The sequence below is a fragment of the Lepidochelys olivacea genome (genome assembly GCF_965140295.1).
Source record: "Lepidochelys olivacea isolate rLepOli2 genome assembly, chromosome: 4".
NCBI classification, from domain to species: Eukaryota; Metazoa; Chordata; order Testudines; family Cheloniidae; genus Lepidochelys; species Lepidochelys olivacea.
Window position 1 is genome coordinate 91,392,266 of NC_140414.1, and position 13,755 is coordinate 91,406,020.

Genomic DNA, 13,755 nt, shown 5'->3' on the forward strand with positions numbered 1-13,755 from the left:
TTAATAATTTCAGCAGATAGTAGCGATGTTTATTTTTAAGCTTTTTTTTTAGTTGTTATTGATTTTAAATTTTCACAGTTGTGGGAATTTATGGAGTCAGATAATGAGGGGATCTCAAACATTTAACAACAGTAGGTGTTGAGATTCAAAGAGTTCAAAAGCTCTATAACCGTTAACAAGCAAACTGTCAATATCACATGTCAAAATATACAAAGTAAATACTGTTAAATCAAACCTTAAGAAGTTCTCAGCATTTCTTACTTTTCCTATCTGGAAATTTTAATTATTATTGATGGAAATATTTTTGTCGGTTTGTGTGTGTATGGTGAAATCAACGTCTACTGACATTTACTGATAAAAATCTAATGCTTCCAAGCCTACTTGAGAGTCTCTTCATTAACTACCTCCTACTTACTTGTCAGCAAAAATATTACATCCCTGAGAAATATAAACAGATAGAAGTTTTAAGAGTTGATGAGCACTTAAGGTTGCCCAAGTGCAAATTCCACAACTACAATTACAAAAAATTCCAGGAAAACACCAGATAAGCCAGCTATCATTCACATGCCTCAGTTGTTGGATTTGTACTAGAGCAACCTTAACTCAAATCCAATCAAGTTTTAGTTTGGAAGAATTTTCCAGTTATTTTATTAGCTATTTCTCCGCCTGGACAGCTAATGATGTTGATAGTATCCTCTCAGTATCCTTCCCCAGCCAGCCCCATTCCTTCACATCTTCCACCCACTCACCTGCTCCTCCACATTCTGCCCTTTCTCTCCATTCAACAAAGTTCAATATAGATCAGTACCTATTTATAAAAGATGCATGAGGCAGCAGTCATAGAGTTCTGAGAAGGTGGAAGAAATGAGGACTCTGAGAAGCAGGGCTGAGCCCCACTTCTTTTCTGTGCCCTCACAACCTCTCTCAACTCCCCTGATCTGAGCCCAATATGCCCTGTGTGCTTTGCAGAAACTGGGCAGGCCGGTAGGAGGAGAGATCTGATGGAACTCAACAGTTCTGGTGGCTTTTTCTTACAGAAAACACAGTGAATATCAAATAATGGGAAGAACATTGTTAAACTGCCCTAGCCCTGAAAACACTGGAGGTTGTAGGGACTGTGGTTCTCAAAAGAAGAAAGAAAGAAAGAATTCAAGGAAAACAATTCAAAAAGTTTGCACTTAAAATAGTTCCTTTGCCAAAAGTTACTAAATATTTGACTAAGACAATATGATACATTGTTAACCTTGCTAGAAGTGTAAACCTCAATGCCACATAAATCACAGAGCTACTGAGACACATCCATAACATTCATTCTTCTTGGGCAGAAAACTGACAACAGGATCGTTCCCTTCCAGTTCCAGTATAACCGCTGTAAGCAAAACTGTTTGTTGCAGTAGATGGATGGATGCATGCTGACCACGACCGTCCATATACAGCAAGAGTGATAAATTCATGCACTTGTCAATCTGCAAACTATGCCTAGCACTGTAGCTGCTTATATTTAGGATGTTTTCTTTGGAGAACTTTTATTTTTCCTTATAGAAGCTTAAATTCATCACATACTGATCGTGCCAGAGAGGCATCAGTATCATTTACACTTATGTACCAACTGTGTTTAACTCTTGGACCTCATGGCCAGGGTGATGAGACCAGTGGAGGAAATTACTGCCAGAACATCCTGCCACCTGAAGTTCAAACCAAGGGCAGGTTTGCAAGTGTAAAGCTATTGTCGACTGTCAGCGTGGTACAGAAGGAGAAGAGTACTTACTGATAACATAAATATCCTCCAATGCTAGGACTACGGAGATCAAAGTGAGTTTGTTGAATTGAACCTCGCAGTAAATGGCACAAACATGTAATAGGCTCCACGTGAGAACCACCATGACCACCACCAACAGCACAAAAGTTTCCAAATGGCTCTTCAGTGGTAGCTCCTCATAGAAGCTTTTGATATGATCCAATGCAACATACAAAGAACAGCAAAAAATTCTCGATGCAACTATGCTTCACCATATCATAATTTTTCCCCAAAGGAGAATGATGACTGCCATCATCAAGAGAATTTCTTAAGCAAGGGACAAATCACTTCTTGTTTGTGAGAAGTTGGTGACCAGGTAAGTGTTCACTGTTTCCCATCATACCTCACCAGCTTGATTTTACCATCCCAGATACAGCTCTCAGGTTAGAGAGCATTTCTACAACTAACTTTGTGCCCTCACTGAGGAAAATGGGCTGAAAATCAACGAGATTGTATGTTGGTTCCTCCTAATATGACCTTACTACCAGGGCCGGCTCTAGGTTTTTTGCCGCCCTAAGCTCCGAGAGTGCAACTTCCCAAGCCAAAAAAGAGGATGGCTGGAATGACGCCGCCCCTGGAATTGTGCCGCCCCGAGCACGTGCTTGCTTTGCTGATGTCTAGAGCTGAACAATGCACTCTGATCCACCTTGCCTTCCCCAGCTAGAAAAGACTGACTGGTATTTAAAATGTTGTATTATGAGAGTTTACTCTTATTAAGAAAAAAAAATGCACTTCCAAGTTAGAATTGTGTGTCTTACCTCTTCCCCTGGGTACTTCCAACTGAATTCTACTTCTATGTCTGGTTCCCCAAGGACTATACAGAGAACATTAACGTTGTCACCACCTTCTGCTTTGTTGGATGATGCCACAATTGTTGTTGATGGTGGACCACTAGGAACTGAATGAAAGGTGTGGGTGGGAGGCAGGAAATAAATGTCCCAAATCAATAAAAATGTTAACAAGTTTTGCTTTGATTTATCTTGGCTCTTCCACATTCTCTATTATCCTCTTTAGCTCCAGTTGCTGCTGGAATTTATTATGCACCACAGGTTCCTATCCTGCCACAATAAAATGGTTTACAAGTGTGCACCTAGTTTTTAACTTAATAATATAAGCCTTATGCTTTCCTATATTAGCATAAATTCTGGCAAGATGTTCTACAAACGGATTTAATTTGAAAAGTACATTTTTATTTTAAAAAAAAATCAGACAATTTGCAAAATTCCATAATTAAAATTAGGGTTTCGGGTTTTTTTTTCAAATTCACATTTGAAATGTTGCCCTATAAGCAACTCCAGCAAGAGAAGTGGGCTTGAATGTAAATCTATGGTAATCATTCATCTTACCTTCCACATACAGTAATTGATACTTGATGGAAATCTGAGGTGCTCCCTGTGATTCTGCTCTACAATAGACCACTCCTATATGGTCAGAGGTGGGGTGCTGATAGATAAAACCCTTCTTCACATCATAGATAATGTTAGTTCCATCTGTTTTGATTTCTTCTGCTGGAAACTCCCTGTGCAGAGTTACTTTTGCTGATGGGATGGTCACTCTGCAAGGGATTACTGCTGGTTTATCTGGGTTCAGGTAGACAATCTCGAAATAACTGGAAGTAGGTACAAAGAGCTCCCCTTTATCTATATAAGAAAGTAATGCAATAAAATATTTAGCTATTCATATCAGAAAAAAATTAAATGTAAATGGTCTTCTAATATATAAAAAATGAACATAAGGGAGGAGAAATTTACTAATAATTAAGTTCAGATTTTGCATTAGCAGACATTTATTTCTGTGTCCAAAATATCTGGCAACAATCATTTTAACAAACTTTACAATTAATTAAATCTGTCACCATGGACTTGTTTTTTTAAAAAAGTAAAAACATGTCTGACTTGGACAAACTAATATGCAGTTTGGCTTTAATCACTACATTTACAAAAAAAAGGAATGTAGCCTTCTTTGCCTGTTTCATAAAATGGGGGGAGGGATTATATCTTTAAAAAAAAGAAAAAAAGGCCATCAACAATTTTGGGATCAGCTTTTGAAACTATGCAGAATTACACAAAAAAGTCCTAATGAGTTATCTGGCTCTACTTAAATTCATCCACCCTTTTTCAAAGGGGAAAGTAGAAAAACACCAGGAGTTTTATTATGGCCTCTGACAGCATTTTATTTTGTATTGTGCTTGGGTACCAGCAGGAAGGTTCCTTGGAAATACCTAAGATTGTAGATACAGACTTTGAAATACTTAATTGTTTTTAGACTCTATGTAACTAAACAATTCAAACATTTTAGTGCTGTTAAGTCATCAAAAACAAGCAGTATTCTAATATGTTGACATATTGCTTATAAATGCAATTCTTAAACTCCTTAAAATTTCCAGCCTGAACACTATGTTGTAAGGTGGCTTATCTGATTATTCCAACCTTTTGAAAAGAAAGAGAAGTCAGTGTTCCAAGGTTGTTTCGATAAATGGCTTCCATACAATCCCATGGCTCCAACTTATTTCTGAACCTTATTACAAACAATCTTATCTTAGTCATCTTATGCTATAACACTGAAGCATTTGTCAGCTAAAACTGGTTTAGCTCTAATCAGGCTGCAAAGTTTGTTTTTATCATTCCTAATGTTTCCCATTAGGATAATAAATTAACCATTTGCATTAATCACTAACAGTGTACTAGGTAATAATACTAGACTGTTATTTGACTTGCATAAAAACTACGGCTGTCAAGAGATTAAAAAAAATAATCTCGATTAATTGCACTGTTAAACTATAATAGAATATCACTTATTTAAATATTTTGGGGTGTTTTCTACATTTTCAAATATATTTATTTCAATTACAACACAGAATACAAAAAGTGTACAGCGCTCACTTTATATTTATTTTAATTACACGTATTTGCACTGTAAAAAAACAAAAGAAATAGTATTTTTCAATTCACCTAATACAAGTACTGTAGTGCAATCTCTTTATCATGAAAGTTGAACTTACAAATGTAGCGCTGGGTAAAAAAAAACTGCATTCAAAAATAAAACTCTGTAAAATTTTAGAGCCTGCAAATCCACTCAGTCCTACTTCTTGTTCAGCCAATCACTCAGACAAACAAGTTTGTTTACATTTGCAGGAGATAATGCTGCCTGCTTCTTGTTTGCAATGTCACCTGAAAGTGAGAACAGGTGTCAAGGCTGAATCCCCACTCTGTCACCTCTAGTGCAGAAGGTGAGGGCCTGCAAGGATTCTAAAAATTAATATGTGCCACGCCAGGCTTGTATTAAACTCCCAAGGTTACAGCTTTTCTCTGACCTTGGCTTGGTAAACGCTGCCACCACCCAAATGCAAAAAAAAAAAAAAAATCCTTGGACCCAGGAAGGAGCACTAGGGGAATTCCTCTCTGTGGGTTACCCTCAAGCCCTTTCACCCCCCTCTGGGGAAGAGATGAGAAAGAAAACAAAGGAAATTAGTTGTTGCCACCAGCTAATTAAAAAGCATATGCACAGACCTCTTAGGACACCAAAAATCCAATCCTGTTCTTAAAAAAAGGCAAATTTTATTTAAAACAAAAAGAAAGAAAATACATCTGGAACTTGGGCTTTTGCTAGATTTTAAAAGAGCAATTCCAAGTATCAAGCACCCAAAATAGCTTTCTTGGGGGTTCAGCTTAAAGGTTATAAGCAAACAAAAGCATCTGGGGTTAGCACAGAGGGAATCCAGAAGCCAAAATAAAAAATAAACCTGATTGCGTCTGTCTAAACATTCCCTATCCAAATAATTTCTTCTAGGTATGGAAGATGAATGTTCACACGTGGTTCAAGCCTTACATAGCATTGCTGCTCCATGTCTCCTTCTCCAGAGAACAACAGACAAAGGGAAAGTTTCTTTCCCAAATTTAAAAGTTCTAGCCTTCCCATTGGCTCTTTCGGTCAGATGCCCACTCCTTTTCTTTTACCTGTGGGCTTGTTAACCCTTTATCGGTAAAGCAAGGAGAAAACAGACACCAAGAGAGATTTTACAGCTAACTGGCTGGCTGGGTGTTCATAAACTGCCCCCCCTTCATTTATCAAATGCCCCCCAAATTACAGACAGTGCTGGCCAGCCTGGTTCAGATCGGGTCCACATCGGCTGGGATTTCTTCCTGGAGGTCTAGGAAACAGAGTTAATAAGATTCATGCACCTCTAATTTTACTAATAATTACATGAAGAACTAAACAGTACTTTTTACATTTCAAGGCCTACACTTACTTAGATTGCAGAGACATTTTTACCCGGCTAATTTCTGGGAAACCTTTCTGGGAGAGTGCATCAGCCACCTTGTTAGAGACTCCTGAAATGTACTGTATTTTAAAATTGAAGCCTTGGAGAGCTAAACTCCATCAAATAAGTTTTTTGTTAGGCCACGTCTACACTAGATCCATCTATCAGGGATCGATTTATCGTGTCTAGTGTTGATGCGATAAATCTATCCCCGATCGCTCTGCTGTCAACTCCGAAACTCCACCAGGGCGAGAGGCGGAAGCAGAGTCGACAGAGGAGCGGCGGCCGTCGATCCTGCGCCGCGAGGATGCGAAGTAAGTGATTCTAAGTCGATCTAAGATACGTCGATTTCAGCTATGCTATTCTCGTAGCTGAAGTTGCGTATCTTAGATAGATCCCCCCGGCCCCCAGTGTAGACCAGGCCTTTGTCTCTTTCGCTGTGTGAAGCCACTTCAGCATGGTCAGTCTGCAGGTGGAACCCCCGCCCCCAAACGTACGGACGTAGCTTCTCCAGAGCATACACAATGGTGTAACATCCTTTTTCAGAGACTGACCAGTGGCTTTCCCTCCCAGACAGTTTTTTGCTGCGAAACATGACAGGATGGAATTGCTGATCTGGTCCTTCCTGCATTAAAACTGCTCCTACACCATGCACGGACGCATCTGTGGTTACGACGAATGGTTGGTCAAAGTTAGGGGCCCTCAGTACAGGGTCAGACGTAAGGGCCATCTTAAGCTGGTTAAAGGCTGTCTGACACTTCTCAGTCCACTGAATGGCATTTGGCTGTTTTTCCTTGGTCAGGTACCCACTCCTTTTCTTTTACCTGTAGGCTTGTTAACCCTTTACAGGTAAAGCAAGCAGAGAATAGACACCAAGAGGGATTTTACAGCTAACTGGCTGGCTGGGTGTTCATAAACAGGGGCTATTCCCCCACCCCCTTAATTTATCACAACAGGCATTCTCATGGCACTGTTGTAGCTGACGCTGGAAGATATTTACATGCCAGATGCACTTAAGATTCATATGTCCCTTCATGCTTCAACCACCACTCGAGGAGCCATGCTGATGACAGGTTCTGCTTGGTAACAATCCAAAGCAGTGCGGATCGATGCACGTTCATTTTCATTATCTGAGTCAGATGCCACCAGCAGAAGGTTGATTTTCTTTTTTGGTGGTTCAGGTTCTGTAGTTTCTTCATTGGAGTATTGCTCTTTTAAGACTTCTGAAAGCATGCTCCACACCTCGTCACTATCCGATTTTGGACGGCACTTCAGATTCTTAAACCTTGGGTCAAGTGCTGTAGCTATCTTTAGAAATCTCACATTGGTACCTTCTTTGTGTTTTGTCAAATCTGCAGTGAAAGTGTTCTTAAAATGAACATGTGCTGGGTCATCATCTGAGACTGCTATAACATGAACTATATGGCAGAATGCAGGTAAAACAGAGAAGGGACATACAATTCTCCCCAAGGAGTTCAGGAACAAATTTAATTAATGCATTTTTTTTTAAACGAGTGTCATCAGCATGGAAGCATGTCCTCTGGAATAGAGGCCAAAGCATAAAGAGGCATATGAATTTTTAGCATATCTGGCACGTAAACGCCTTGCAATACCAGCTACAAAAGTGCAATGCAAATGCCTGTTCTCACTTTCTGGTGACATTTTAAATAAGAAGAGGGCAGCATTATCTCCTGTAAATGTAAACAAATTTGTTTGTCTTAGCAATTGCCTGAACAAGAAGAAGGACTGAGTGGACATATAGGCTCTGAAATTTTACATTGTTTTGGTTTTGAGTGCAGTTATGTAACAAAAAAAAATTTACATTTGTAACTTACACTTTCACGACAAAGATTGCAGTACTAGTATGAGGTGAATTGAAAAATACTATTTCTTTTATCATTTTTACAGTGCAAATATTTGTAATCAAAAATATATACTTTGATTTCAATTACAACACAGAGTACAATATATGTGAAAATGCAGAAAAACATCCAAAATATTTAATACATTTCTACTGGTATTCTATTGCCAGTAAAACTCTGATTAATCACAATTAGTTTTTGAGTTAATCGCATGAGTTAACTGTGATTAATCAACAGCCCTAACAACCACCATTAATATCTAAGTACGAGGACAGCGGTTAACTTCAAGCTTTGTGGGCTAGTACATATATTTACAGTAGTGGCTCATCTTATAAGGCTAATGTGTGAGATGCAAAAAACTTGTGTGAAATCCTGACTTCAATGGGGCCAGGATTCCACCCTGGGAATGTAATATGCATGGGGGAAATGCATATTCGCATTAGAATGTCATGAGAAGATGCGCCTTAACATGTTACTTTATTTTCTCCCGCAAAAGTTTTTTCAGAAGGAAATAAAACAAGAGGGATGGACTCCTGCATTGTTAAAGTTTTATTGCAGATTCCAAAATTAGAATATTGTATCTGATTTTTGCAAACGATGCACTTTCTGCTTCCCTAGACATGGTTTTGGATATATATTTAGAGTAAAGCACAGGGAAGTAGACACACAAATCACATTATTGTTAATTATTTGCTTAATTTCCTGCTCACTCCACCAGTAATGTATCCCTTGGTATCCACTAGGGAACAACATCTGGATACAGATCATGAAATGGATATGGATAGGAAAATGGAAATGAATATGCTAATCCTGCCTTGTGGACAGATAACCCAGGCATTTCAGTTTATAAACCAAATTAATCCATTACCTGTGAAAAAGATGTACGTTGAGCCAGTTTTAGACTCATCCTTCTTGCAGCTATAGCCATTACACAGAAGAAGCCAGCAACTATATTCACCAGAGTCTGCTGCAGTAGAATTTGTAAGTATCAGCTGACCATATCTGTCAAGCTGCTTAATGCTAGAGAGAACAGAGACATAAAACACAGCCAAGCACACACATATTTCTTTGTACATTTTCTCACTTCATTTCTATTTGGTTTTGACTATTTTCTCTTTCATTCTGTAATTGGCTATTTACTACATCCTTCCCCTAACATGGGCATCATAAAACCCTGATTCTGCAAACACTTGTAAAAAATGAGTAGTCCCACTGAATTCAAGGGTGGAGGATGAGGCTATAACATGTAAGCAAACACATGGTGAAGAACTGGCAAAGCTGTGTTTATTATATGTTTTATTACTATTGTTGGTTTTAGTTTTAAGTTAAGGTTAGAGGGAGGTGAGGAATGGGAAAGTGAATAAAGGAGTGGGAAAAAGAAGGAAGGGAAAGAAACAGATGTTTGAGAATGCCATTTGGGATCAAAGCTGAAGCAAAAGAATATCAACATTGCCAGCAAGACATACTAACAGGACTAGCAGGGATCAGAGTGGTATCTGATGATATTCTGGTATATGGATGCTGGGACACATGGCAGAGGCTGTGGCAGATCATAAACATAAGCATAACCTCATCGGTCTACTAGAAAAAGCCAGGCAAATAAACCTAAAATGAAATAAAAATAAGATGGCACTGCAGCACCAGACATGGGTCACTTGCTGACCTCCCAAGGGCTACAACTTGGCCCCCTGATTCAGCAGATGAAGATATAATCAGTTCAGAGATTATTAGGATTTGTAAGCTATCTGACAAAATTTCTTCCAAGCATCTCAGATGTGTGTGAACTCCTGTGGTGACTACTGGACAAAGATGCAGCCTGGACATGGTTACTTCAACATGATGCAGCCATCACATGTGTCAAGGAGTTAGAGACTGACTATCCCATCCTGAAATACCACTATGTGAACAAAGAGACAACCAGACAATGTGATGCCAGTGAGACGGTGCATCACTCCTACAAAACTGACAAAAGTGACACTTTTGCATCAAGATTACTATCACCAATGGAATAAAGACAAGCTCAAATGGAAAAGGAGTGTCTTGCAATAGTTTGCACATGAACATTTCATCCAGTATGTTCAAAGTTGGGATATCATGGAGTAGAAAATGACCATAAATCACTAGACAGCATTTTAAAAAAGCTACTGCTTGTGATCCCAAAATAGCTTCAGCACATACTTCTGAAAGTCTACAGAACCCTACAGCTTAGATGTATACTACAAGAAAGGACTAAGATGTGCAAAACTGAGTTCTTATCTAGAGCAGTCTTGCAGCATGAAATTATGGCCACTGAACAAGAATGAGATACTCAACCTAACAGAAACACAGAAAGACATAACTGACTTGGTTGATGCTTTCTGTCTCAGTTTCAAGGCAGGAGATGGACAGAGCCTGTGAAGAAACCAAACTACACAAGACAAAGGTTTACAAGTGCTCACGTCCATCGTTCTGTCAGGATGGCCAAACACCGGAGGAGAACTACCATCTTCTTCTCAAAAATACTGGAACTATTGAGATCAGATGAGCATCCAAGACAGTTTCCTATATAAAGGCAGTCGAATCCTAATACGTAGATCACAGAGAACAGAAACTCTTTCAAGAAAACATCAGAGCCATTCTGGATAGAAGTCTGAATCCAGAAACCCAGAGATGCTATATAATGGACAACATGGCCAAGGATTTCAGAGACCTGGTGAGCTGTTTTGATACATGTGGGGCAATGCAGGCCACGCAGCAAAAAGAGACAATGAAAATACACAGCATCCCCAACAGATCTTGAAGCAAATTAGGAATGGACTTTTTCACCATGAACTACAAAAACTACCTCATTATTGTAGACCGCTGATGGGAACTAGATGAACTGTCAGACTCTACTGCAGTGCCTATCATGTACACAGCAGTGAAGGAATTCAGTGGGCATGGCATCCTAAACTGTGTCACTTCAGACACACCATATCAGCAGTTAACATTGCTAAGACTGTATTAAAGAAATCTGCAAAAAGCAAAGAAAATATGACAAGCCATTTTTTAAAAGGAAAAACACTCCCATGGAAGGCCTTAATAGCAGCTGGTACAATGCTTGATGTGGATGTGTGCCAAGAACTGCCAACTGTCAAAGGGGTTACAGGAATATCCTGATTCTGTTGTGTACATTCTGGTTCAAATAATGTCATGTGAGGTCTCAAATGAAAGCCAGGGTCACAGTGGTTATTAGTATCACTGTGAGGTGTATGTTCAGATACTATGTAAGGAGTTTGTGTGTGTGTGTGTGTATATATATATATATATAAAAATATATCTATATAACCTATATATATATATAACCTGATATAACCTGTAACATATAACCTGTAACATATTTTCAGTGTGCGAGCACGTGTGTGTATATATATATATACACACACACACACACAGAAAATATGTTCTTAGAGTCTGTACCAATGTATAAGGCACAAGTAAAGGTGAGAAACAGGTTTTCTGTTAGACAAAAGATGTTTATTCATCTACCTGATTATATGTAAATTGAGTATTATCATTCACAATGGTTCACCTATCATCAATCTGAACTGAATATAAATTAAGGATTTTGAGAACTTCAGAGGGAAAAAAATCTAATAGAAAGAGAAAAGGAGCTGTGGAATGAGGGAACCCTATCTGATGGGTGCACTTCAGAGGTTCGCTTGACTATATTTGGAGGTCAGAGAAAACACCTAGGCACCTTTCACTGAGGATGCAAAAGGACTGCAATTTTGCTTCATGAGAAAATCTCAATGCTGGTTGAAGATGATGAAGAGAACTTTGGGTGAGATAAAACTTCTCTAGACAGGACGTTAACCTGATAGTTAAAATCATGACAGGCCTTCTGGAGACTAAACTTGTTTTATTTGTTTGGTTCCGATATTTTTATTCACTATCACTTGATATATTTTTATTAACTATCACTTGATATATGTGATATATTCACTTGATATATTTTTATTCACTATCACTTGATATATTTGTAGACAACAGACAACTTCACGCTAACGGGAGGTAGTGGTATGGTACCTCACCACCCTGAGTACCCCTTAGAGTGAAGAATGGTGAGATCTGATCAGCAGGATATGGAAGGAACCCAGGTCGATAAGCAATGGATAGATATCAGAACTGACTCTCAAAACACCATACTACCAGTAGAACCAAGTGCAAGGCAGTCTCCTGTCATCACAAGAGAACTCAGGTTTGGGCCAACATCAAAACACCTGCAAAGTATACACAATGTACAATACTAAGACATGAAGGAACAATCCTGCCAAAACCAGAAGGAAATTCCTTAGTTGCCAAGCAAATTAAGAGTTAGTCCATTAAAAAAAAGAGAGTTGTTAAGTGTGATGATGTAGATTTTAAAGGAGGTATATTAAAGTGTTAACTAAGTAGGTAATGGTATTTGTGACACTGAATCCCATATTCTTCATAGTATTATTATTATGATTATGGCATAACTATGATGTATTTTATGCAAGACAGGTCATATAAGATATAATTGAAAAGGTTATGATTCACTGAATATGATTATCCTATTTGTATGTATGTATCATTTTGGTATATGAAGTTAGGAATATTGTCTATGCATCTATTCCAAATGTGTTTACAGCTGGGGAATGCCCTCTGGGCAGAATGCAATCAGTCTAGATGGCTGGCTGGGAAGGGCCATTAGGAAGAATAATAGGTCATAGATTATGTTAATCTCCCACCAGGGTGCCTTCCTGAAGACCCTACAAACAGCCTCCAAGTCATGGAGAAGCTATTTATCATAACACAGCCAAGAGATTCCACACAAGGCAGGTGAGGATAATTTCCCTGTAAAGGGATTGCAGGATGCATCCTGTTCAATCCCTGCATTCTATTTGGTTGCTCAAGACACCAGTATTCACTGCTGAAAGTCTGGTGTTTTGTGAAAAAGTGGGACATCAAACCAGAAAAGTTCTTTTTGTTAATTATTTGTGGTCTGGTGCAATCATTAGCTGCATTTGTACACAGAGCCCTTAAGTATTATGAAAGCAGACAGCTATTAACAGCGAAAGTACTGGTTTCAGAGTAGCAGCCCTGTTAGTCTGTATTCGCAAAAAGAAAAGGAGTACTTGTGGCACCTTAGAGACTAACAAATTTATTTGAGCATAAGCTTTCATTAGCTATAGCTCACTTAATCGGTAGCTCACGAAAGCTTATGCTCAAATGAATTTGTTAGTCTCTAAGGTGCCACAAGTACTCCTTTTCTTTTAGCGAAAGTACTGTGATTTTCTCATGATTTTATGGGGCACAATTCATTACTTCTGAATGCTTGGGGCTGGCAATAGTGCAGTGATAACCAACCAAAAGGTGGGAAAAGAAAACAAATGTTTTAAGTGACATAATTGAAAAGTAATACAGAGTTACTGTTAACATCCAATGAACTAACACTTCTTATATACACAAAACCAAGTTATGATTATTTTCAATCAGAATAACAAACTCCCCATGGCACACCAGGCCTTCCTGTGCGTGATTTTATATATAAATATACACACACACATACATATATGTGCTCAGGGGTGTTAAATTATGTTGCTAGTTTTTAATTCTTTCGTTTTCTTAGGGCACGTCTACACTACAGCTGATACAGTGGCACAGCTGCAGCGTTGTAATATAGACACTTTCTACATCAACAGAAGGGGTTTTTCCACTGATGTGGTTAATCCGGGTCTCCAAGATGTAGTAGCTAGGTTGAGAAGAATGCAAGAATCTACAGCAGGAATTATGTCTACGTAACTACACCATTCAGGGTGCAAAATTTTTCACAGCCCTGAGCAACATAG

At 38.6% G+C, this 13,755-nt stretch overlaps 1 protein-coding gene across 1 annotated transcript in view; it reads right to left on the reverse strand.

The window, feature by feature from the left end:
• PDGFRL (platelet derived growth factor receptor like) overlaps nucleotides 1–13,755 on the reverse strand; it is a 48,343-nt gene that overhangs the window by 2,586 nt on the left and 32,002 nt on the right. Inside the window, exons 3-5 of the mRNA XM_084627583.1 lie at nucleotides 8,790–8,941; nucleotides 3,145–3,438; nucleotides 2,557–2,696 (exon numbers count right to left, since the gene is read on the reverse strand). Of these exons, the coding sequence (XP_084483709.1) occupies nucleotides 2,557–2,696; nucleotides 3,145–3,438; nucleotides 8,790–8,941 (586 nt within the window). The remainder of the gene's footprint in view (nucleotides 1–2,556; nucleotides 2,697–3,144; nucleotides 3,439–8,789; nucleotides 8,942–13,755) is intronic.